At 42.2% G+C, this 27,324-nt stretch overlaps 1 protein-coding gene across 6 annotated transcripts in view; it reads left to right on the top strand.

The window, feature by feature from the left end:
* Nucleotides 1-27,324, top strand: part of chd6 (chromodomain helicase DNA binding protein 6) — a 255,925-nt gene that overhangs the window by 178,105 nt on the left and 50,496 nt on the right. For all 6 annotated transcript variants that reach the window (XM_072556108.1, XM_072556107.1, XM_072556109.1 and 3 more), the window contains 9 exons: nt 824-934; nt 2,771-2,973; nt 6,604-6,803; nt 7,947-8,106; nt 8,410-8,499; nt 13,962-14,065; nt 19,672-19,801; nt 22,931-22,997; nt 26,241-26,301. In XM_072556108.1, coding sequence (XP_072412209.1) covers nt 824-934; nt 2,771-2,973; nt 6,604-6,803; nt 7,947-8,106; nt 8,410-8,499; nt 13,962-14,065; nt 19,672-19,801; nt 22,931-22,997; nt 26,241-26,301 — 1,126 coding nt within the window. The remainder of the gene's footprint in view (nt 1-823; nt 935-2,770; nt 2,974-6,603; nt 6,804-7,946; nt 8,107-8,409; nt 8,500-13,961; nt 14,066-19,671; nt 19,802-22,930; nt 22,998-26,240; nt 26,302-27,324) is intronic.

Here is a 27,324-nt window from a genome sequence, read left to right as displayed (position 1 = left end):
ATTTAATTATTATTTACTTGGGTAAACACTGTAGACATTTGAATCTTACCGCAGAAGTGGAGAAGTACTGCTCACAAGGAGGTAATTTGTCCCATCGCACCTGTGGCAACCAGTTGCCAGAATAATCCCAAACAAATCCACTGCCTCCCTCTCTCTATCCACTCCCTATGACATTGCATTTCATGCCCCAGCACCACTGTGTAAAGATAGTTCTCCTAAATGCCTCACTTAGTGATTTATTTTAAATTGTAGGCTCCTCACCAATAATTCTCCAATTAGGGAAAGTCATTTTAAACTGTTGTCATGAGGCAAGGGGCACATTGGGAAGAAAAACTTAAGATTGAAAACTTGGCTTAGTTCCTCCATTTAGTTAACAGATCAGAGCCTCAGTCATCTAATTTCAGGCACCACTTACAGAGAGCATTGGAGGCGTTCCTCAGACTGGACTCCTTGGGTCCCCCTTGTCAGAGTTTAAAATGGCTAACATTAGTCCCTGTTGCTGTGTAGTATGATTTAATCTAGGATGACTTTGAGATCCATAATATTGCTAGCATTGGTTCCCTAACCCATACCTCAGTGTTGAATCAGAACATACTCAGTGTGCTAATTGTGCATCTGCAAGTTCTGAATACACTATAGTGCCCTTGAGGCACTATACCATGACCCAAGCGTGTGCTAATTAATTCAGACCTCCTCAGGTTCAGGATCATGGTCAGTTTGTGGAGTTTTACGATAACCTTATGTTCAGCTCCTGTAGCCTGTAAAGATCTACTCCAGGAAGTGTTGTTTTGATCACCTCTACTGTGACTTGTTTCTGTTGCAGGCTAGTTTTGTGGCATCAGGGAACAGAACCGACATCTCTTTAGATGACCCCAACTTCTGGCAAAAATGGGCCAAAATTGCAGAGCTGGATATTGAGTCAAAGAATGGAAAAGTAAGTTGCTTCATTAAACGCGAAAGTACAGCAAATGTTGGAAACCTGAAATAAAAGCAAAGTGCTGGAGAAGTAGTCGGTGTGGCAGCATCTGAGGACAGAGAAACAGTCGTCGTTTCCGAAGAATAATCATATTGTATTTGAAATGTTAACTTGAAGAGAGAAAGGGTTACTGTTTCGTGTCCGGTATATTTCAGATGCTTCCTGACCTGCTGAGTGTCTCCAACACTTTGTGTTTATGTAAGTTGCTTCATTGCTTATCTTGGACATGCCATCATCTCAAAAGAAAATTTAAAAGTAAGGTGATTGAAATAGTAGCAGCTGAGGCCAGCCTCCAGCTGAATACTGATGTTCTGGACTAATCCTTCTGGTTAGTGTTATTCAACTTTCCTTTTTCATTCTCCCTGTCTTGATCAGTGATTCAATCACGTGAGACAGATTCTTCTCTGGCCTCAGCCATGCTGTGCCTTTTCCCCTCAGGAAAGAGCCAGACTCAGTCTAGACACAAAAGGAGTCAGAGGTTGATGGAAGTGGGAATGTGATGGGAAAATGGTTATGAACTTTTTCAATAATGTAATAGCTCATTGGAAAGAATGAGCTATTCATGTTTCTATTAAGTCTTTATTTTCAATGTAACTTATGTACCTCAGCCAGAACAGGGGTGGCAGTTGAGCATACCTTATTGTGGAACAGAATGAGAGTGGTGACACCTTGGTTAAGATGAAATTTATGGAATGTAGGTGAGAGAAAATGAGTGAGGAAAACATCAGAACATGAAGTAAAGTGAAACCTGTGAGGATGCTAAAAATTGGATGTGGAGTGGTGTGTCAATAGGAACAAGTGGTATTAATGACAGAATGTCAAGTTTAAAAGTTGAGAATCGAGCAAAGTAATTGTCAAACTGGGGATCCAAAGAGTCTTTGCAGGGTGTTCTGTATTATACTTGCTGTATGTTGTGTTAGAACAGTGACCATTTTAAGTAGTCAGTCAACATCCAGCACTAAGAGGCTTGTTCAGATTTGTTTGGTGCATTTACAGAGTGAAGAGGTGCAGATAAAAATCTCTATGCTAGTTGTAGCAAACGTCAAGTTTGTATGTTCTTTAGTTCTGATTGTAGCCTAGTAACTGGCCAGTGTAGAATACAGGAATGCTGCAATGGTGGGTTTGCATTGGGTGACACAATTCCTCTCTGCTTAAATGGGGAATAAATTGATTTGAGTTTGAGTAAAGAAAAGGTCTGACTTAGGTTTCTCCTGTGCCTTTCTCAGTGTGGCCATGGGTAAACCTGCAGCAATCACAGGCATATTCTGTTTGCAGCTCACTGTTTGCCTATCCCGTGTGCTCAACCAAAACGCACTCTGCACCAGGCACAACCATCTTTTTACCAGCAGCTATCACTATCTTGTAAAAAAAAGCTTTACCTAAGTAATCTTTACATGCACCATTTTAATATTATTAGAATTACAATCTGGATGTTGGGTTTGAGAAACCAATTATAAATCCACTTGAAAAGTGTTTGAAAATCAATGGTGTGGTAGAGCATCCAATTTGATTTTGCTGAGCCTGAATGAATTGGTGGCTGGTGGAGGTGTTGCTGGGAAGAAGAAAATGAAGTACTTGTCAAAGGGGGTAATGATGAGAGTGTGGTGCTAGAAAAGCACAGCAGGTAAGGCAGCATCCAAGGAGCAGGAGAATTACATCAATTTCCCTGCTCCTCGGATGCTGCCTGACCTGCTATGCTTTTCCAGCACCACAGTCTCGATTCTAATCTCCAGCATCTGCAGTCCTCACTTTTGCCAAAGGGAATAATGATGCACATCTCTCTCTGTCTGACAGGACAGTTTGGTGATTGACACACCACGTGTCAGGAAACAAACTAAACATTATAATTCGTTTGAGGATGACGAGTTGATGGAGTTCTCTGAGCTTGACAGTGATAGTGAAGATAAGCCTTCAAGATCTCGCCGTCTTCATGACAAGACCCGCCGATATCTCCGAGCAGAATGCTTTCGAGTGGAAAAGAACCTGCTGATATTTGGGTTAGTGTGCGCACAGGATTCTGCTAGGTGTTAATTGGATAAAAAGTGAAATAGTTTGAGTAAGAGAAATTGACTTTCAATTCCTTTCATGACTTCACAAAATGTACAGCCAATGAAGTATTTTGAAGTGTAATATAAGGCCCGCAGTAGTGTGATGATAATCAGATGTAATGTAGTAATCTTATTGATTGGGGTGATAAATATTCACCAGGATACAGGATATCTGCAATTAGAAATAGTAAAGTGGGGAAACTTACATCCACTGGATCAACTAAAAATGGATGGGACAGTAGAAGAGATTGGAAGAGAGAAGCAAATTTATGTCGTGAAACAGTCTTTGACATCTTTTAATATTTCATGGGCGAAGTGTGTAGCCGGCTGGGCCTGTATTTATCACCCTTTCCTCGTTACCCTGGAAATGTGGTCATGAGCTGCCTTCTTGAACCACTGCAATCCATCTGCTGTAGTTAGACCCATATTGTCCTTAAGGAATTCCAGGGTTTTGCCCCAGTCACAATGAAGGAATGGGAGGCTGGTGAGTGGCTTTATCCTGCTGCTTCCTGTGGTCAGACGGGTGAGGCCAACACAATGGTACACCAGAATAGAGAGGGATTTATAGGTACCGTTTAGTTACAAATTTGAACAAAAACACCTGGATTTAAGAGTCTACTGAGGACCATGAAACTATTGTCGATTGTTGAAAAAATATCATTCATCAATGGCCTTCAGGGAGGGAAATTACCATCCTCACCTGGTTTGGTGTACAAGTGACTCCAAAGGTGCAGCAATATGGTTGACTCTCAACTGCCCTCTCCAATGGCTTAGCAAACCACTCAGTTGTTGCAATCTCTACAAAGTCTTAACAAAGCAATGGAAGCTGACAGGTCACCAGGCATTGATCGAGGCATTGGGAAAAGACAACGGTAAAAACAGCCAAAGCGGCATGGTGGCTTGGTGGTTAGCACTGTTGCCTCTTAGCGCCAGGGACCCTGGTTCGATTCCAACCTTGGGTGACTGTGTGGAGTTTGCACATTCTCCCTGTGTCTGTATGGGTTTCCTCTGGGTGCTCCAGTTTCCTCCCACAATCCAAAAGATGTGCAGGTCAGGTGAATTGGCTATGCTAAATTGCCCATAGTATTTAGGGATGTGTAGGTGAGGTGCATTAGTCAGGGTTAAATGTAGAAAATGGGGAATGGATACTCTTCGGAGAGTCAGTGTGGATTTGTTGGGCCGAAGGACCTGTTTCCACACTGCAGGGATTCTAAATCCAAGCCCTGTTGACCCTGCAAAGTTCTCCTCCTCAATAACTGGAGCTAGTGCTGAGGTTGGAAGAGCTATTGCACGGACTGGCCAAGCAACAGCCTGACATAGTGATACTCTTAACAGAAATCATAAATCACAATGTCCCAGGCACCACCATTATCATTTACAAACGTGATGGGCCTTGACAACATTCTGGTAGTAGTCCTGAGCAATTATGCTCCAGAATTTATCCCTCCCCTAGCCAAGCTGTTCCAGTACAGTTACAACACTGGCATCTATCCAATAACTGGAAAAATTGCCCAAATATGTCCTGCATACAAAAGCTGGACAATTACTGCTCCATCAGTCTTTTCTTGATCATCAGTGAAGTGATGGAAGGTGTCATCAACAGAGCTATCAAGCAGCACCTGCTCAGCAATAACCTGCTCAGTGATGCCCAGTTTGTGTCCTGCCAGGGCCCATCAGCTCCTGACCTCATTATAGCCTTGGTTCAAGCATGAACAAAAAAGCTGAATTCCAGAGGGGAGGTGAGAGTCACAATCCTTGACATCAAGGCCACATTTAACAAGAGGATGGCATCAAGGAGCTGTAGCAAAGCTAGAGTTAATCAGTATCATAGGGTAAACTCACCACTGGTTAGAGTCATACCTGGCATGTAGGAAGATGGTTGTTGTTGTTGGGGGTCAGTCATGTCAGCTCCAGGACATCTCTACAGGAGTTCCTCAGGGTAGCGTCCTAGGCCCAACCACCTTCATCTGCTTCATCAATGATCTTCCCTCCATCATTCGGGCAGAAGTGGGGATGGTCACCGATGATTGCACAATGTTCAGCACATTCATGACTCCTCAGATACTGAAGCAATCCATGTTCAAATACAAGAGGATCTGGAGAATACCCAATCTTGGGCTCATAAGTGGCAAGTAACATTTGCACCACACAAATGCCAGGCAATGACCTTCACCAATAAGAGACTATCTAATCAGTGCCTCATGGCAGTCAATGGTGTTGCCATCACTGAATCCTCCCCTGTTAACATCCTGAGAGTTACCATTGCCCGGAAGCTCAACTGGACTCATCACATAAAACACGGTGGCTATAACAGCAGGTCAGAGACTAGAAATAGTATCTCGCCTCCTGGCTCACTAACATCTGTCCACCATCCACAAGACTCAAGTCAGGAGTGTAATGGAATACTCCCCACTTGCCTAGATGGGTGCAGCTCCAACGACACTCAAGAAGGTCAACACCATCCAGGACAAAGCAACCTGCTTGATTGGCACCACATCAACAAACATCTTCTCCCTCCACCACTGATACTCAGTAGCAGCAGTGTGTACTATCTCCAAGATGCACTCAGGAATTCACCAAAGATCCTTAGACGGCACCTTCTCGCCCATGACCATGGACAAGGGCAGCACATATGTGGGAACACCCATTCCCCTCCAAGCCACTCACCATCCTGACTTGGAAATATTTTACTGTTCCTTCAATGTCGTTAGGTCAAAATCCTGGAATTCCCTCTGCATAGCATTGTGGGTCAACCTACAGCACATGGACTGCAGTGGTTCAGAAAGGCAGCTCACCCCCACCTTCTCAACGGCAGCTAGGGATGGGTAACAAATGCTGGTCCAGCCAGCAGTGCCCATGTTGCATGAGCAGATTTTTAAAAATATCCACGAGAAGTAGGATGTGAGCTGGTGTTGCTCTCTGTTCACTTTCAGTTTGATGGCACATTAAACTCTCAAACTCTACTGGTTGTTGCATTTGTCCCTGTGACTCATGGTTTGAAGCCATTTGTCAGTGGGACTATTAACAAACATTAGTGAAGTGGACAAAAGGCCTAGAGTTCTTGACATGATTACAACTCTCTTACAATAGACTTTGTTAAAGGTGTTAACTCTGCTGACACTGGTTCCAGTAACTTTCAATCACTGACAGCACTTGTTTTGATCACTACAAATTAAACTTCAGCTCTTCATAGTCTCATTACTGTTTAATCACTGTTTGTAGACTTGATTTATGGTAGTACATTGTCACTGTCTCTCGTGATAGAACAGCAAGAGATGCCACCTGTCTCATTATTAAACAGTTGTAGGTCTAATTACAAATATTCTTTTAATTCAATGGATAATTGATATTCTAGAAAATAAATAAGTGGCTGTCCTGACCCTGCCTGCACACCCAAACCCATGCCTATTCCTTGATTCAAAATTTAGGTTCCATCGGGGAAATGGCTTTTCAGGAGATTACAGCTTCAGCCTCATGTTTCTACTTGCTAGAATTGTTTTTATTGGCAAGTTGTACGCAGCTACTTGAACAACGCTGTTGTGAAAGTGGTGGTGGAACACTCATCTTCCTGTTTTGCAGGTGGGGAAGATGGAAGGACATTCTTTCACATGGACGATTCAAATGGCACTTGACAGAGAAGGACATGGAGATTATTTGTCGAACTCTCCTGGTTTATTGCCTGAAGCACTACAAAGGCGATGAGAAAATTAAAAGCTTCATCTGGGATCTTATTACTCCCACAAAGGATGGACAAAATCAAGCATTACATAATCACTCGGGTATGTGAGAACCTGAGGCTAATTTAGTCCTGAGTCGTTAGTTGAGACCTCATTCCAATATCCGTTCTCTTGAACCTGTCTCAGGCACAATCAGCAGAAACTCAGATTGGTACTAGGACTGTTGGGGAGAAAAACTGAAGGGAAGGTTTTATATCTCAAGACACAAAGGTTGCTCAGATATGGAATCTTTCACCTCAATTCGAGGTGATACATTTGGGCTCTAAATAATCAAGAGTATGATTAACATGAGATTCTAATTGGTAATTCTGATTTGGAGCAAATATTAGCGTTAGCTGATGCAAATGATCTTTGTCTATGAATATGTGTACAATTTAAAAGCTTACCTAAATCCTCTGACTCCATCCATTGTTTTCTGTTTAATTCCTAATGGGTGCCACTTTTTTCTTGTTTATCCTCTTGCCCATAATGTACCTAAAAAATGTCTTTGGATTTTTCTTTATTTTGCCTACTGATGTTTATTCCTCAGTACCCCCTCTTCACTTTCTTAATTTATTTTTTAAATACCCCTCTGTACTTTTCACATACCCTAATGCTTCTTGACCATTTGACAAATTGAGTCATCAAAATCAGCCCTGGCTACATTATAGTGTGAGCGAGTTAGGCTGAATGATGTGAACTGTGAGATTTACTCAATTATACAGCAGATCAAGAGGGGAGATCACAAATATTGGGTCACTTGAGGCCAAAGGAGGCATTTGAAAACCGGATTGCTGAGCAGATGGTAGAAACAGGTGACATTGGTAAGAACTGTAGAATCTTACAGCACACCAAGCTTCTGCTGATTCTTTGAAGCATCTATTTATTCTGACTCTCTACAACCCTGTAGTTCTTTCTTTTCAAATGTTTATCCAGTTCCTTTTCGAAGTCTATAGATGGCTTTGCTTCCAGCACTCTTACATTGTAGAAACCCTTCCATTCATTTTAGAAATTTTAAATAAAAGCTAGAAATATGTAGTATTTAAGAAGAAAAAAATGGGTTCAGACTTGGTTGAAGATCCCTTGTCATAATATTGTGTTTGAATTCAGGGTGGGCAGCAGTAAAGGTGAAACTCCTGGAGCTGAAACGTAATTGATATTTTGGAATCAATGCATTCAGTAATGTAAGGCCTTAACTCTTTGCAGGGTTATCAGCACCTGTACCCAGGGGGCGGAAAGGCAAGAAGATAAAAACACCACTCTCCCAACCAGAGCTGAAGAACGCTGATTGGGTGGCCAGCTGTAACCCTGATGTGCTCTTCCATGATGATGGCTATAAGAAACACCTTAAACAACATTGCAACAAGTGAGTGCATAGTGGGCATAGTGTCTGAGCCAAGAAGGGTCAACTCAAAACCTTGCTTACAGCTATGAATTGAGTCAACAAAATATTTATTACACAGAGAAGGAGATGGTGTTTATTTTTAAAACTGAGTAGTTTCTTGGTTGTTCTGTCATCCTGTGGTACTAGACCTCACTCCTCAGTAACTCCCCTCCCCAACCTTGTACAGCACTGTTGTAGGTGAGACGCAGCATGTAAATGAGTGCATGATGCTTCATTTCTTTTTCTCGAGCTTGATTTTGTTTTATTCTGTACGGTTATTTCCAGGGTCTTACTGCGCGTACGAATGCTGTATTACCTTAAACAGGAAGTGCTAGGAGAAGCTGCTGACAAAGCTTTGGATGGTATTGATGCAAGGTATGTCATCTGACAGAACTGTGGCATTATGGATAAGTGTAAGGTCTGATGCTGAACCATATTGAATGAGAAGATCCCAATCTCAATTTGTTGTTTGGAAAGTGAAGTTCCTGGTTTTAACCATGATGAAGGGGAAACCAAATATGAAGGCTTAGAATTGGTCCCCAGTTCGAGGAGAGCATTGGATAAAGGTGGGGTTAGGCTTCACTATTTTTTTTCACCCTTTATATCTTTATGCAGCAAACCAGAATGTTTTTCTGTATTTAATCATGAGGGACTATGATTGAGCAAGTAAAGCAGAGATAGTTTTCAGTGGCAAGAGCAATAGTGGCTGTAGCAAACAAGGTTTAAGGTGATTTCCAATAGAAACATAGAAATGAAACAGCACAGAAAGGGGCCAATTGATTCATCTTGTCCATTCCAACCCAAAGACACTCAGGTGCCCTTCCTAATCCCATTTTCCTGCACACAGCCCATAGCCTGGCAGCTTATAGCACTTAAGATACAGATTCAGATACAACTTACAAGAGTTGAGTCCCTGCCTCCTCCACCAACTCAGGCAGCAAATTCCAGACCCCCCCCCATCCTCAGCTGGGAGAAAAGACTTTCCTCACGTACCCTCTAATCCTTCTGCCAGTTCATTTTAATCTGTGACCTTGGTTTTTGAACTTTCTGCCAAGAGAAACAGATTCTTCCTGTCTACTCTATCTCTACACCTCACAATTTTATATACCTCAATCAGCCTTCCCTGTTCCAAGGAAAACAACCTCAACCTTGCCCATCTCTCTTCATAGCAACAGTTGTTCAGTCCTGGCAACATTCTAGAAAATCCAAAGCAGTTATGTCCTTCCTGTTGGAGCCTCACCAGACTCTTATACAGTTTCATCAATATATCCATACTTTTGTATTCTGTCCCTCTGCCAATGAAGGAGAGCATTCTACATGCCTTCTTTACAACCTTATCTACCTATACTGTTGTCTTTATGGACATGTACACTTGCTAACCTTGATTTCTCACTTCATCTATGCCTCTCGGTATATACCCGTTTATTGTGTATTCCCCTTTTCTGTTTAATCTCCATAGATGCATTTACCTCCGATTTATCAGAGTTGAACTCCATCTGTTGCTTTCCTGCCCACTCCCCCAACCCATCAACATCAATCATATCCATGACATGGCCAATTTTTGTGTCATCTGCAAATTTCCATGTGTGCCACACGTTCAAGTCCAAATCACTAAAATGAGATTTGGTAGCAGGGCTACCAAAACCCAGCCCATGGAGCATCACTTGAAACAGCTTTCCATTTGCAAGGGCAACCATTACCGTTTGCTTCCTTTTACTAAGCCAACTTTAGATTCAATTCAGCACCTTACTGTGTATCCCATGGGTTTTTTCTTGTTGACCAGTCTGTCATGTGTCTTACTAAAATCCATGTAGACAACAGCTATTGCACTGCCCTCATTGATCCCCTATGTCACTTCCTCAAAGCATGACCTACCCTTAACAAAGCCCTGCTGGCTAACCCTGACGAGGGCTATGTCTTTCTAAGTGACAGTTTATCACATCTCTCAGGATTGATTCTAACAATTTACGTACCACTGAAGTAAGACTAACTCACTTAAATTGTTTGGATTTCCTTTCTCCCTTTTTAAACAATACAACCGTATTTGCATTTTCCCAGTTCTCCAGCTCCTCACCTGTGTCTAGTAAAGACTGGAAAATAATCCACAGGGCATCTGCTATTTCCTCCCTGACTTCCTTCAGCATCCTAGGGAGCAATGCATCTGGCCCTGGTGACTTATCCACTTTCAAGGTTTCCAACTCCCCTAACACTTCCTCTCTTGTTACGTTATTTTGTCCAATATTTCACATTGCTTCTCTTGGATTACGATATTCACACCTTCCCTTTCCTTTGTGAATACAGAGACAAAAAATGTTGTTTAAAATTCTTCCCATATCCTCTGCATCTTCACACAAATTCCCTTTACCTTTGATGGGTGCTCTTTAGAACAAGAGGGAAGATGATGCTTTTTTAACACCGTGAATTGTTGCAATCTGGAATATAAAACCTGACCAGATTGGTAGAAGTATAATCATAGTTTTCAGAAAGGAGCTGATTATGTGCTGGTAAAGAGAAAGGGATTGGCAGGGCTTTAGGGAAACCGAGGAGAGGGATGAATTGGAAAGGTCTTTTAAAGAGTCAGCACAGGCATAATATTTGAATGGCTTTGCTCTGTGTGGTAGCATTCTGTGAATCAGTGTGCAGTGCGAATGCACACACCCTTTGAACTGCCTGTTTACAGTCAGCAGCAAAAACGAGTTATTGAGGTTATAGATACTATAAGACTGGAAACCAGCAAGAAACAGTGACCTCGACAGGAAATTGATAGAAAGACAGAAATAGATGTATTGGAAGTGCCAAAGACGTTTAGCATTATTGCTGACGTTTATGCTGAAGTTACCATATCTACTTGTGTGTAGGTTGATCTTTTGGCCAAAGGTCTGGTAGTTTTCACATAACTCGTGCATAAGTTGACCCTAGGTTTTCAAGAGCCTCTTCCTGACTATCCCATAACATTTGTGGTATACACTGAGAAGAGTTTTTTGTTGTGAATATCAGTTTTTTGATGTAAAGTGTGTATTATATGTTATTAACAGCTTCTTGTGTTTTTTAAAAAATAAGTTATGATCAGTTATTTTTTGGCTTTTACTGCTCTTTTTTATTTCATGAATTGTGTGTTGTACAAATCCCCCTAGTAGATGGCCTGACCACCTGCTAGTATGTATATTTACTTTTGTCCATAGGTGTAGATCTACATGGATTTACGGTACTGGTAATTGGAATACGGTACGAGAGAACCGTAGCAGGCAGAATAGAGTCATAGAGATGTACAGATCCTTCGATCCAACCCGTCCATGCTGACTAGATATTCCAACCCAATCTAATCCTACCTGCCAGCACCCGGTCCATATCCCTCCAAACCCTTCCTATTCATATACCCATCCAAATGCCTCTTAAATGTTGCAATTGTACCAGCCTCCACCACTTCCTCTGGCAGCTCATTCCATACACGTACCACCCTCTGTGTGAAAAAGTTGCCCCTTAGGTCTCTTTTATATCTTTCCCTTTTCACTCTAAACCTATGCCCTCTAGTTCTGGACTCCCCCACCCCAGGGAAAAGACTTTGTTTATTTATCCTATCCATGCCCCTCATTTTATAAATCTCTATCAGGTCACCCCTCAGCCACCAACGCTCCAGGGAAAACAGCCCCAGCCTGTTCAGCCCCTCCCTATAGCTAAAATCCTTCAACCTTGACAACATCCTTGTAAATCTTTTCTGAACCATTTCAAGTTTCACAACATCTTTCTGGAAGGAAGGAGACCAGAATTGCATGCAATATTCCAACAGTGGCTAACCAATGTCCTGTACAGCTGCAACATGACCTCCCAACTCCAGTACTCAATACTCTGACCAATAAAGGAAAGCATACCAAACACCACCTTCACTGTACTACCTACCTGCAACTCTACTTTCAAGGAGCAATGAGCCTGCACTCCATGGTCTCTTTGTTCAGAAACACTCCCTAGGATCTTACCATTAAGTGTGTAAGTCCTGCGAAGATTTCCTTTGCCAAAATGCAGTACCTCACATTTATCTGAATTAAAGTCCATCTGCCACTTCTCAGCCCATTGGCCCATCTGATCAAGATCCTGTTGTAATCTGAGGTAACCTTCTTTGCTGTCCACTGCATCTCCAATTTTGGTGTCATCTGCATATTTACTATCTATACCTCTATGCTCACATCCAAACCATTTATATAAATGATGAAAAGTAGTGGACCCAGCACCAATTCTTGTGGCACTCCACTGGTCACAGGCCTCCAGTCTGAAAAACAACCCTCCACCATCACCCTCTGCCTTCTACCTTTGAGCCAGTTCTGTATCCAAATGGCTAGTTCTCCCTGTATTCCATGAGATCTACCCTTGCTAATCAGTCTCCCATGGGAACCTTGTTGAACGCCTTACTGATGTCCATATAGGTCACATCTATCACTCTACCCTCATCAACCCTTTTTGTTACTTGTCCAGCGATATATGAATTCAAACAGCAAAGGCAGTAACTGCGCAGGTTCTCTGCTGTGTCAATTAGCAGTGTGGATTCTCTCTCTCTCTCTCTCTCCCCTGCACTGACCTCACCATGTGCTGCCTTTGCCTGTTCCTCTCCCTTTTAAAAGTGCTGTTGTTTTGACTTTTCTTTTTCTCCAAAGTTCCAAAACAATGCAACAGCATATAAAACAATAATTGCTGCTCCTGGAATTCAAGGAAATCATCTCCAGCACCTAAAATATCTCAAAAAAGGAGCAGCCTGCTACAACCAGAAGTTTTCCCGTTGTCCATCTTGGATTACCCAGAATCCTTATTTTGTAGACAAAAGTGAGGTCTGCAGATGCTGGATATCAGAGTCGAGAGTGTGGTAATGGAAAAGCACAGCAGGTCAGGCAGCATCTGAGGAGCAGGAGAATTCACGTTTCAGGCCCTTCCTGGTGAAGGGCTTATGCCCGAAACGTTGATTCCCCTGCTCCTCAGAGGTTGCCTGACCTGCTGTGCTTTTCCAGCATCACACTCTCGGCAGTTATTTTGTAGAAAAATATTCAATAATGGCCATAATTGGTTTTTCCTTTGGTTTATTATTTTATATAGATGTCTGGCTCTTGTCCGTTTTTTGACTCCTGCCAAGCATGAATTTCCTCCCCTCGAAAACAATACCTTGTGTAATTTCAGCTTTAAAAAGGTCTTCAAAATTTGACCTATACACAAACATGTATAGTCTTTTAAGAGCAGACTAAAACCTATATGAGTCCTTGTATGAGTGTTGCAAACGCAGCAGTGAAGATTGATATTGGGACTAAAAAAATTATATTATGGGAGGAGAGTTTCATAAATGCGGCTTATATTTCCTTAAGATTAAAAGATTGAAAGGTGATCTAATTGAAGTAATTAAAAGGATTAAAATTTCATCAGGTAGATAGTGAAGTATTGTTCCTCTGGGAGACAGAATACGTGGGTTGAATCCTTCAAGAAGCACTTCTTCACACGGCTGCTGATGGAAACCTGGAACTGTCTCCACAAGAGCACTATTGAAGCCAGGGATAGGTCGGAGAGTGTCAGTTCACTGGAGTTAATAGGTTTTGTTGGATGAGTGTATTAAAGGATGTAGAGAACAGAAGGGTAAAAATGGGTTTGAGATACAAATCAACTGTGATCTAACTGTGTTTGTCTCTCTTGCTCCTTTTCTGATTCTCTCCCTCCTTCTCTGTCACTGCCCCCCTCTCTGTTCTGTCCTGCTGGCATTTTACCCTCTCTGCCCATCCCCTCCCGCTTCCTCATCCCCCTCTTTCTTAAACCACCCCATTCCCCTACACCTACCCATGGTATCTTCATCTACCCCTGGTGTGCAGTAAGCTGGATGTCTGGATTCCTGATGTGGACTACAATGATATGCCAGTCGACTGGTGGGGTGGAGACTCTGATAAGTCCCTGCTGATTGGAGTTTACAAGCATGGTAAGACTGTGTTTATGGTCCCCAGGAATGTGTCAGCATCGAGAGTTGTTCTTCAGGAATATGTTGTTTGTCCAGGTGGTTCCCAACAGTATCTCCAAATTTAATGTTGTTTTTCGGAAAGATTCATTATCAATATGGTGATCCCAGGGCCATGTCCATTTATTCAGGGAGTTCCCAGGAGTATGCCTGAGTTTAGAAGAGACAGTGTTGTAAATGAAGATGTCTTTAAGAATGAACATGCTCGAGAAGTTATAGCTGATGCTTATTGAATTATCTATTTGTAAAGCAGTTTTATGAACATATGATGGAGTAGTATACCATTCAGCCCTTCAAGCCTGGTCCACTGTTCAGTAAGACTATTGCTGATTTGTTTGTGTTTCAAATTACACATGCCCATCTACCCCGATAAACTTTGATTCCCTTTCCTAACAAGAGTCTATGTAACCTAAAAATATTCCATGGCCTGCCTTCCCCATCTTTGAGGCAGAATGTTCCAAAATCTCTCACCATCGGTGAAAAATAATTCCCTGACATCAGTCTTAAAACAGTGCCAGCCCAGTTCTGGACTGACCCACGATAGGAAACTTCCTTTCCATGTCCGACTTGTCATGATCTTACAAACTTCAGTTAAATCACTCTCATTCTGCTGAACTTAAATAGGCCACGGATTTCACAGGGGCAGGAATGGTTACTGGATGTTCCAGGGTTTAGATATTTTAAAAAGAACATGGAGGGGGGTAAAAGAGGAAGGGGAGTAGCATTGTTAATTAGAGAGGGCATCACAGCTGCAGAAAAGGGGGTTGTTGAGGAGGGTTTATCTACTGAGTCAGTATGGGTGGAAGTCAGTAACAAGAAAGGAACAGTCACTTAATTGGGTGTTTTTGATAGACCCCCCAATAGTAGCAGAGAGATGGAAGAACAGATTGGACAGCAGATCTTTGAAAGGTGCAAATGTAACAGTTGTTGTTATGGGTGACATCAACTTGCGCAATATTGATTGGAATCTCCGTGCACTTGGGCTGGATGGAGCCGATTTTGTCAGCTGTATCCAGAAAGGATTCTTGACTCACTATGTAGATAGGCCAATGGGGGAAGTCATATTGGATTTGGCAAAAAAACCAGGCCAGGTATCAGATCTCTCGGTGGGACAGCATTTCAGTGACAGTGACCACAACTGCCTCCCCTTTACCAGAGCCATGGAGAGGGATAGGAGCATATACAGTATGGGAAGATATTTAATTGGGAGAGGGGCAATTATAATGCTGTTAGACAGGAGCTGTGGAGTATAAATTGGGAACAATTGTTCTATGGGAAAGACTCAATAGAAATGTGGAGGCTGTTTAAGGAGCACTTGTGAGTATTGGATAGCTTTGTCCCACTGAGACAGGTAAAGAATGGTAAGGTGAAGGAGCTTTGGATGACGAGCAGAGGAGTTTCTTGTCAAATGGAAGAAGGAAGCTTTCTTAAGGTTGAGGAAACAAGGATTTGGCACAGCTTTAGAGGATTACAGGGTAGTTAGGAAAGAACTCAAAAATGGGCTGAGGACAGCTAGGAGGGGACACGGAGAAGTCTTGGTGGGAATGATTAGGGAAAACCCAAGGGCATTCTACACTTACGTGAGGGATAAGAGAATAATCAGATAGCATAGGGCCGATCAGGGATTGTGGAGGGAACTTGTGTCTGGAGTCTGAAAAGGTAGGGGATGCCCTAAATGAGTGTTTTGCTTCAGTATTCACTAGAGTGAGGGACCTTGTTGATAGTGAGGATACTGTGGACCAGGTTAATAGGCTTGAACAGATTGATATTAAGGAAGTGGATATGTTGGAAATTTTGGGAAGCATCAAGATAGATAAGTCCCCAGGGCCGGACCAGATATAACCAAGATTACTATGGGAATGAGATTGCTGCACCTCTGGCGATGATCTTTGTATCCTCACTCTCCACAGGAGTAGTACCGGATGATTGGAGAGGGGTGAATGTTGTTCCTCTGTTCAAGAAATGGAATAGAGAAATCCCTGGGAATTACAGACCAGTCAGTCTTATGTCTGTGGTAAGCAAGGTTCTGAAAAAGATTCTGAGAGATGGGATTGATGACTATTTAGAAAAACATAGTTTGATTAAAGATAGTCAGCGTGGCTTTGTGAGGGGCAGGTCATGCCTCACAAGCCTTATTGAATTATTTGAGGACCTGATGAGACAAGTTGATGAAGGTCGAACAGTGGATGCGGTGTTTATGGACTTCAGTAAGGCATTTGCTAAGGTTCCCCATGGTTGGCTCATTCAGAAAGTTAGGAGGTATGGGAGACTGAGAAATATGGCTGTCTGGATACAGAATTGGCTGGCCGAAAGAACACAGCAAGTGGTAGTGGATGGAAAGTATTCCATCTGGAGGTCAGTGACCAGTGGTGTTCCACAGGAATCTGTACTTGCGCCTCTGCTCTGTGTGGTTTTTATAAATGACTTGGATGAAGAAGTGGAAGTGTGGGTTAGCAAGTTTGCCAATGATACAGAGGTCAGTGGTGTTGTAGATAGTGTCAGGGGCTGTTGCAGGCTACAACAAGACATTGACAGGGTGTAGAGCTGGGCTGAGAAGTGGCAGATGGCGTTCAACCTGGATAAATGCTAAGTGATTCATTTTGGAAGGTCGAATTTGTATGCTGAATACAGGGTTAAAGACAGGATTCTTGGCAGTGTGGGGGAATAGAGGGATCTTGGGATCCATGTGCATAGATCCCTCAAAGTTGCTACCCAAGTTGATAGGGTTGTTAAGAATGCATATGGTGTTTTGGCTGTCATTAACAGGGGGATCGAGTTTAAGAGCTGCAAGGTTTTGCTGCAGCTCTATAAAACCTGGTTAGCCCACACTTGGAACATTGTGTCCAGTTCTGGTCGCCTCATTATAGGAAAGATGTAGATGCTTTCAGGTGGGTGCAGAGGAGATTTACCAGGATACTGTCTGGAATGGAGGGCTTGTTTTATGAAGAGAGGTTGAGTGAGCTAGGTCTTTTCACACTAGAGAGAAGGAGGAACCGAGGTGACTTGATAGAGGTGTACAAGGTAAGGAGAGGCATAGATTGAGTCGATAGCCAGAGACTTTTCCCCCAGGGCAGAAATGGCTGTCATGAGGGGTCATAATTTTAAAGTGATTGGAAGAAGGTTTGGGGAGATGTCAGAGGCAGGGTCTTTATGCAGAGAATGATGGGTATGTGGAGTGCACTGCCAGCAGTGGTAGTAGAGTCAGAGACATTAGGACATGTAAGCAGCTGCTGGACAAGCACATGGACTGTAGCAAATTGAGGGGTGTGTAGGTTGGGTTGATCTTAAATTAAGATAAGTGCTCAGCACAACATCATGGGCTGAAGGGCCTGTACTGTTCTATGTTCTATGAAACAAGCTTGGCCTGTCTGATCTTTCCTCATATCGAGTAAATCTCATCTGAACTGCCTTCAACATGTTTAAGTTCTTAAATAAGGAGATGAAAACTGCATACTATCCCCTGGATGTTCATACCCATGCCATATACAATTGAAACATGACATCTTTACTTTTATAAATGAAAACCAAAATTGCTGGAGAAACTCAGCAGGCCTGGCAGCATTGGTGGAGAGAGAAACAGAATTAAATTTTGAGTCCAGTATTCCTTTTATTTAATTTATTTTATCCTTTTATGTTTCCCTCATAAATAAAGGGTAGCATTCTATTACCCTTCTTAAATCACTTAATACACATGTAAGCTAATCTTTTGTAAATCCTGTACTTTGACATCTAGACCCCTGTGCACACTAGAATTCTGTAGCCATTCCCCTTTTAAATAATACGGTACATTTTTATTTTTCCTACCAAAGTGAGCAACTTCACATTTCACACGTTCTACTCCATCTGCCAAAGTTTTACCCACTCACTCAACCATCTGCTTTCATGTGCAATCTCCTTATGATTTTTTTTCACAGAATTGTTTTTTTAACCTATCTTTGTCATCAGCAAATTTAGCCACCATGCCTTCAATATCTTCTTGTAAATCATTGATGTAAATTGTAAAACGTTGACGGCTCAGACACATCTCTGTGGGACCCTACTTGTCACATACTGCCTATCTGTCGAAGAACCATTTATGCCACTGTGTTTTCTGTCAGCCAATCTTCTATCAGTGCTAATGTGTTACCCCATACACTCTAGAGCTCTTACTTTGTGCAATAAGCTTTTCTGTGGAACCAAGACAAATGCTTTCTGGAAATCCAAATACAGTGCATCAGGGGCTTCCTCTTTATACACAAAGCATGTTACCTCTTCAAAACATTCCAATCAATTGGTTAAACACCATTTCCCTTTCACCGAACCAGACTGACTCTTCCTGATCACATTGAGCTTTTTAAAAAGTATGGGAAATTGGTCAGGAAGGGGAATGAGCATTCTAGAGTTTGTATGGAAATATGAAATGCACATGATCAGTTGCAGACCCCTGCTTCGATAAACAGATTAGAAAAGAATAGAATCCCTACAATGTGGAAACAAGCCATTTGGCCCAGTGGGTCAACACTGACCCTCTGGAAAGCATCCCACCAAGACTCATCCCCCATCTTGCATTTCCATGGATAAGCTACCTAGCCTGCATATCCCTGAACACTATGGGCAATTTAGCATGGCCAATCCCCCTAAGCTGCACAGTTTTGAACTGAGAGGAAACTGGAATACCCGGCAGAAATGGGAAGAATATGCACATTCCAAACAGAGTTGCCAGAGGCTGGAATTGAACCCGGTTCCTTGGCACTGAGAGGCAAAAGTGCTAACCACTGAGCTGTAGTGGCATTAGTAGCTTTAACAACCAGGCATGTGTCAGGGTCTATGTGGGGCCATAGCAGTTTGATGTTGGGGTACCCCAATGTGCATCAGTATTTACATGGGTTCAATTTGTGTTTTAGTTTGGAAACCACTGACATAGTAGCAATGACTTAAAGAAATTCTTTAATAGTGAGCTAGAACTGTGTTCATAATGAAACTTGTTTGGATTGTCATTGTTGAACCAATTCCTAGTAAAATCATGTCATTGCTGTGACGACAGTTTCTTAGCCGAAACTGAGTACAAAAGACCCTTATGTATGTTTAGTAGATTAGGCCATACCTAGAAGTAGTGGAACTCCCCAGGCCTCAGCTGCTAAATGTACTGTTCGTTTCTAGTGTACTGCACAGCCCAGAAAAGACTAAGGAGTCAATCCCAGGTCTTGTTCTGTGGTTACCCTTGATAACTTTGTGTTGATGAGAAAGTGGGTAGGATTCAGCTGGTGTTCTTTCTTCAAGACTGCTCACCAGAAAAATGTATGAATTACAGACATATATCAGGTTAGGCAGCGTCTGGAGCGAGAAAAATAAAGTTTCAGCATGATGACCGTTGTCAGATTTCTATCACCTAGAGCTTATTGGTATTGTGTTTTAGGGCCCCTGCACTCTGTGATACAATATTTAAAACATTATTTATGATTACTGAGTCATTTGAACACTGTGCCAACTTGTCATGACCTAATGACATTTCTGTAAATGTGGTGTAGAGCCTCCTCAAGTTCATAGTCATGACAGCTTGCTGTGACCCAGCTGTTTTTGATTCTTTTCAGGTTATGAGCGCTACAACGCTATGAGAGCTGACCCAGCACTCTGCTTCCTCGAAAGGGTTGGCATGCCTGATGAAACCTCATTAGCAGCTGAGCAAGGAGGTGCCGACCTGTCATCAGACATAACTGAAGGGTAAAACGATGGCAGCTGTGGCGGGACAGCTTGGGGAAAGATGTTCGGCGGAAGGCACCCTAACTCCCTAATTCAAGCATTGAGCTTTCATTTCGATCATAGTCATCTTCAGCCCAACTAGTGCATACCAACCATATTCCCAAACTGAACCAGTCCTGCTTACCTGAGTTTGACCCAAATCCCTCCAAACCTTTCCTATTCATGTACTTACTCAAATGTGTTTTAAATGTTGTCACTGTACCTGCATCCACCACTTCCTTTGGCAGTTCATTCCACACGCCAACCACACTCTGTATTTAAAAAAAAGTTGCTCCTCATGTTTATTTTAAAACTTCCTCCTCTCACCTTAAAGATATGCCCTCTAGTTTTGAAGTCCCTCACCCGACAGAAGCGACATAGAACATAGAACATTACAGCCCAGTACAAGCCCTTTGGCCCTCGATGTTGTGCCGACCAGTCATACCAATCTGAAGCCCATTGAACCTACATGTCCATGTACGTCCACATGCCTGTCCAATGACAATTTAAATGCACTTAAACTTGGCGAATCTACTACCGTTGCATTCCATACTCTTACTACTTTCTGATTAAAGAAACTACCTCTGACATCTGTCCTATATCTATCACCCCTCAGTTTAAAGCTATGCCCCCTCGTGTTTGCCATCACCATACTTGGAAAAAGGCTCTCCCTGTCCACCCTATCTAACCCTCCGATTATCTTATGTCTCTATTAAGTCACCTCTCAACCTTCTTCTCTCCAATGAAAACAGCCTCAAGTCCCTCAGCCTTTCTTCATAAGACCTCCCCTCCATACCAGACAACATCCTAGTAAATCTCCTCTGCACTCTTTCCAAAGCTTCCACATCCTCCTTATAATGTGGTGACCAGAACTGTACACAATACTCCAAGTGTGGGCGCACCAGAGTTTTGTACAACTGCAGCATTACCTCATGGTTCCGGAACTTGATCCCTCCATCAATAAAAGCAAAAGCACTGTATGCCTTCTTAACAACCCTGTCAACCCTGACACTTAACTATTCACCCTATCCATGCTCCTCATGATTTATAACCTCTATAAGGTAATCTCTCAACCTCCGATGCTCGAGTGAAAATAAGCCCAGCCTGTCCAGTCCCTTGTCATAACTGACTCTCCAGCCCCTGGCAACATTCTGGTAAATCTCCTCTGCACACAATGCTGTAGCTCTGGCCTAACCAGTGATTTAAACAGTTCCAGTATAAACTTCTTGCTCTTAAGCTCTGTGTGTCTCAGCAAATAAAGACATATCCTATATGTCGCCTTAACCACTCTATCTACCTGCCCAGATAGCTTATGGGGCCAGAGTATGTGCACACCAAGCTCCCTCTGATCCTTGGTGCTTCCCAGGGTCCTACAGTCCTGACCACGCTGAGTGGAAACATTTATTCTCAGTTTTCTGGTTCTTTTGAGTCTATGATGTCTGGTAATTGACTTCATTCACCAGAAGAAATCCCTTTCTCATTCAAAACTTCTTTTTAATTTGAAAACCTCTGTTAGCTATCCTCAACCTTCTCTGTTCCAAGGTGAATAAACCTACCAATCATTTCTGATTGTTTCTCATGACTGAAGTCCCTCATCTAGGGTAAAATCCGAGTAAACATGTCCCATACACTTGCTTTTGTAATCAATGTCTTTGTTTATAAGTACATAAGAAATAGGAACAGGACTAAGCCATTCGGCCCCACCATTCTATGTCATCAAGACTGATCTGCCCAGGCGTCAACTCTTCAGCTTTGCTCTCAACTCCCTGCAATTTCAAAAGCCTATCTCTCTCTCTTCAAATGCTTTCAGTGTCTAGCCTCCACAACTCCCTGGAATAGAGGATTCCAGACATTCACTCCCCTCAGAGAAGAGATTCTTTTCAATCACATTTCCAAATGAATATCCCCTTATTTTGTAACAGTTTCCACAATTTGAAATTCCCCTACTAGTCGAAACATTTTATCAACATTTACCCTATCAGGCCCCCTCAGAATCTTCTAGGAGAAATTGAGGACTGCAGATGCTGGAGATCAGAGCTGAAAATGGGTCGCTAGAAAAGCGCAGCAGGTCAGGCAGCATCCAAGGTGCAGGAGAATTGATGTTTCGGGCAATGATTCCTGAAGAAGGGCTCATGCCCGAAATGTCGATTCTCCTGCTCCTTGGATGCTGCCTGACCTGCTGCGCTTTTCCAGCAACACATTTTCAGCCCCCTCAGAATCTTGTATGTTTAATATAATAACCCTTCATTCTCCTAAATTCAAATGTATAAATGGAACTTATAAACCCAGTTAACTATTTCTTCTGTTAACCACCAAACCAACTTGCATCTGCCACCTTTACGGATTTGTGTATATGAGCTCATTTGCATTGTTCAAAATCTTGCCATGTATGATATATCATCTTTCCATATTAATCCTTCTAAACTGCATCACCTCACACTTCATCACATTGAACTGTGTCTACCCCACACCTTGCCATTTCACTATCCTTCCTGTTATCCTAAAGGCTGTAACTATCTCAGCATGTCTTATCAGGTTACTTCATGAAGTTATGGAATGGTTACAGCACAGAAAGACATGAGTTACCTTGTATTCTTTCTCTGTGCCAGCTTTGTACATAAGCAACATAGCAACAGCCATTCCCCTGTCTGTTCCAGTACTCCTCAATTTTTTTTCTCTTCCAGTAATTAGCTTTCTGTTGAGTGATGGTTTAAAGGGATAATGAACAAAAGTGGGGAAAAAGGAATGAAAGCAGAAAATATTGGAAACGCACTTTGCTCATTCTTCACGACTCTTCCTTACCTCACCCAAAAGAGGAGAATCATATGTCCAAAACATCCATTTATTTTAAAAATACAAGTGCAGATTGTCCGAAACATTGAGGTGCAGGCTGCATGAGCACAGAATTTGGAGCATTTTGATACAGTTATATCTCTGCAGTCCACCTAGCCTGTACATCCCTGGACGCTGTGGGCAGTTTAGCATGGCCAATCCACCCTCACCTGTACAACTCTGGCCTTGGGAGGAAACCCACGCAGACATGTGAATTGAGGTCATAGTTTCTCTGGTGTTTTCTTGTCAGGGGGTGATAAATTGTTTACTATATTTCAGGGTTGACTTGTGTAAGGGAGATGACTCAGAGTTGAAGTCAGATGGACAATTCAAGGATGTGCCTGATGTAAGTATGATCCCTTGAAGTTGTTGGGTGTATGATTTTCTTCCTCAATCTGAGATCATCTTTTCTATGTCAATTAAGAATGGTCTCCCTCTACCTCTGAACCAACTTGCTTTTTTTGTTGGAGTATATTTCCATATCCAAAAGACCTCCCCAGAAATCATACTGTTTGCTCCAGTGTGTGGATGCTGACTAATTGACTGGCTGCCAATTGTAGCGGGTATTGAAGGCATCCACAAATGTTGCAACACGAGATCAGTCAATAGTGAGCAGGAGCTTTGCTTCATGATCTCCCAGGAGTATAGAAGCTAGCTGTAATAGTGTTGTTTTTTAAAAATTCATTGATGGGATGAGGGCATCGCTGGATAAATTGGCATTTATTGCCCAGGGGGGCAGTTAAGAGTCAACCACATTTGTGTGGGTCTGAAGTCACATGTAGGCCAGACCAGGTAAGGGTGGCAGTTTCCTTCCCTAAAGGGCATTAGTGAACCAGGTGGGTTTTTTCTAACAATTGACAGCGGATTCACAGTCGTCATTACACTCTTAATTCCTTACTTTATTGAATTCACATTCCACTATTTGCCATGGCAGGATTTGAACTCAAGTGCCCAGAACATTATTTGGGTCTCTGGATTAACAGTCCAGCGGTAACGCCACAAAGCCATCACCTACTGCTGTGGATAAGACCATATGATGTCGAGGTGGTCATTTACCCCTCAGACTTGTTTGCCTGTTTAATTGGATGTCAGATGAAATGGTATGTAGTTGTATGGCGAGATTGGAAGGCCATCTTAAGCATAGCAGCAATACCTGAGCAGGTATTAGCAATGATGCTCATGCTCACGTAATGCGAAGCTAACATTGGATTTGCAAAGTGAAGAACATTCACACAGAGATTAAACAGCAATGAATTATACTTCAAATACATTTGTCAGCCTTAACACCATATTTCATGATGCCCTCATCTGGCAAAATCTGTCAATCTTGGTCTTGAAGGCTCCAATTAATATTGAGCATCCAGAGCTTTTTGGGGACCAAGTTTTAGACTTGCACACTGCCTTTTCTGTGGCAAAGTGCTTCATGATTTCAGTCCATGACAGATATGCTCTGATTTTAAGATTATGCTTTTTTTATTTAGCATTTTAAATACCTCAGTTATAATATCCCTAGAGCCCACCAGGCAAGTGAACACTGGATGAGTCGAGAAACCCACCTCCTAATTTAATCCTTTCAGCCCTGGTATTGCTCTGGTGATTGTGTGCTATTCCCTCCAAAGCCAGTAGCATTTCTGAGGTGCAGTACCCAGGACTGAACATGGTGGGAACTTGAGACTTAAGAACAGGAGTGAGCAAATTAGCACGTCAAACCTGCTTCATTGTTCAGTAGCATTATAGCATATCTTGCAGTCTCCTGTCCATTTTCTTGTCAGCCCCATAACCCTTAACTCCCTTATCTGTCAGTAACTTTGATAGGCCAGCTCTCCACAATGCTTTTAATTCAGTTTGAAGACATTTGTGCAGTCTGCTTCGGTAGACACCCCTGCTAATGTATTCTACAGCTATATTATTCTGGAACAAACTTACACCTGAATTTTTGTATTAGTATTTAATCTCTTGATTTTGCTAGAACTATCCAGGAAATAAGTTTGTTGTTTCTTGCAGTTCTTTCTAACTTTGGGAAGACATCATAGATTTATAAATAATTGTTTGCAAACAAAAAGTTAGTCTCCAATTGACGTAAGGATGTGCCTGTTTGTGGCAGTTTGAGGTGGACTTCGATAAAACATTCAACTAGGTTCCTCATGATAAACTACTTAGCAAGGTTAAATCACATGGAATACAGGGAGAACTAGCCATTTGGATACTGAACTGGCTCAAAGATAGAGGACAGAGGATGATGGTGGAGCGTTGCTTTTCAGATTCTAGACCTGTGACCAGTCATTCACTACAAGGATCGGTGCTGGGTCCACTGCTTTTCGTCATTTATATAAATTATTTGGATATGAGAATAGAAGATATAGTTAGTAAGTTTGCAGATAACACCAGAATTGGTGATGTAGTGGACAGTGATAGTGGTTAGCTTTGAGTACAATGAGATCTTGATCAGATGGGCCAATGAGCCAAAGAGTGGCAGTTGGAGTTTAATTTCAATAAATGTGAGATGCTACATTTTGGGAAAGCAAATCAGGGCAGGATTTATACACTTAATGGTATCCTCCTGGGGAGTTTTGCTGAACAAAGATGTTGGAGTGCAGGTTCATAGCACCTTGAAAGTGGAGTCGCAGGTAGATAGGATAGTGAAGAAACGTTTTGTATGCTTTCTTTTATTGGTCAGAGTATTGAGAACATGAGTTGGGAGGTCATGTTTCGGCTGTATAGGACATTGGTTAGGCCATTGGTTTGGAATATTGCATGCATTTCTGGTCTCTATCCTATAGGAAGAATGTTGTGAAACTTGAAAGGGTTGAGAAAAGATTTACAAGGATGTTGCCAGGGTTGGAGGATTTGAGCTAAAGGGAGAGGCTGAACAGGCTGGGGCTGTTTTCCCTGGAGCATCGGAGGCTGAGGGGTGACATTTACAGAGGCTTATAAAACAATGAGGGGCATGCAGAGGGTAAATAGACAAGGTCTTTTCCCTGGGGTGGGGGAGTCCAGATGTGAGGATATAGGTTTAGAATGAGAGGGGAAAGACATAAAAGGGCCTAAGGGACCTTTTTTTTCATGCAAAGGATGGTGCATGTATGGAGTGAGTTGCCAGAGGAAGTGGTGGAGGTTGGTGCAATTACAACATTTAAAAAACATCTAGATGGGTATATGAATAGGAAGGGTTTAGAAGGATAGGGCCAAGTGGTGGCAAATAGGATTAGATTAATTTAGGATATCTGGTCGGCATGGACAAGTTGGACAGGAGGGTCTGTTTCCATGCTGTACATCTCTACGACTCTGTAACAGCCTGGTACAATGCTGCCAACCTTAGTAAATACATAAATTCAACTTCCCAGGTGATCAACTGCTGAATATTACATCTTGCCTGGATTGGCCTGACCAGTTTTCTTCAAAACCTTCAAAATTAGGAAATGTCTGTGACAGTGAAAGAACTGGTAGAGCAGCAGGCATTTGAGGATAGGGTAGCGTTTGTCATTAGTATAAGATAATGGTGATGACAAGAAGCTAGTGTTGTTTTACCCCTTCCCCATTCCTAAAATAAATTATGTTCTGACAGTTAATTAAATGTGTTGTCCTGCAGGAAGATGTAAACTCCTGCAATGAGTCGGGGATTATGGAGAAAGGTGAAGACTCTCATCTAGGTAAGAGATGTAAGCAGTGAATGAGTTGTGTTATAGTTGCATTGAGTGTCCACAGAATTGAGCCACTTGGCCCAATTGCTCTAATGCTCTGCTGTTGGTTCTTCAGGAAATCATTTCACCCTATCATTATGGCCTTCCTGTCTCATGTTTATCTAGATTTCTTAAAATAAACCATAATATTTGCCACAACCCCTCCCTGGTGTAGCAAGTTACTTAGTCTAACCACTCACCTGGTGAAGAACGTTCTCCTGATCTATTATTAGATTTCTGAGCATAAGATATCTTATTTATGATCCCTAGTTCTTGTTATTTATGTAATAAGGAATATAGTCTCTATCTGCACTATCAAAGCCTGGTGTAATCTTGCAGAATTGTATCAGATTCCCACCACCCTCTGGGTGAAAGAACATTCCCCAAATTCCCTCTAAAAGACCTGCTTTTTATCATTAAATTATGGCCTCTTGTTATTGATCCTTTGTCTAAGAGGAACAGCTGCTTTCTATCCATTCTGTTCTTAGCCCTGATAAGCTTATACATGTCAATCAGGTCCTCTCAGCTTTCTCTGCTCTAAAGAAAATAACCTGAACTAACCAGTCTCTCTCCAAAGCTGAGTCATGTGGTTATTCATCAGAACTGCTCCCAGACTTGCCAGCAATTTGTTTTTGTTTCCGATCTCCAACATCCACAATTCTTTGTTTTACTTTCCAGACAGCTAAACTGCTCCATCTCAGACAACATCCTTGTGAATCTCCTCTACACCCTGTCAGGTGCTATCACATACTTCCTATAGTGTGGTGACTAGAGACCTAACCAGAGTTCTGTTAGCATGTCCTGCTGCCTTTAGGGATCTGTGGACAAGTACCTCAAGATACCACTGTTTCCCAAGCTTTCGATTGTCCTCCCTTGAGTATTCCCTTGTCTTAATCTTTCTTCCGAGTGCATCCCTCACACTTACCAGAGTTAAATTTCATCTGGTATTGATCCCCCCCATCTGACTAATCTGTCTGTGTCCTCCTGCAAAGT

Source organism: Chiloscyllium punctatum, chromosome 37 (assembly GCF_047496795.1).
Source record: "Chiloscyllium punctatum isolate Juve2018m chromosome 37, sChiPun1.3, whole genome shotgun sequence".
Lineage (NCBI taxonomy): Eukaryota > Metazoa > Chordata > Chondrichthyes > Orectolobiformes > Hemiscylliidae > Chiloscyllium > Chiloscyllium punctatum.
Note: the sequence above shows the minus strand (reverse complement) of the source record. Positions and strands in the feature narration are given on the sequence as shown.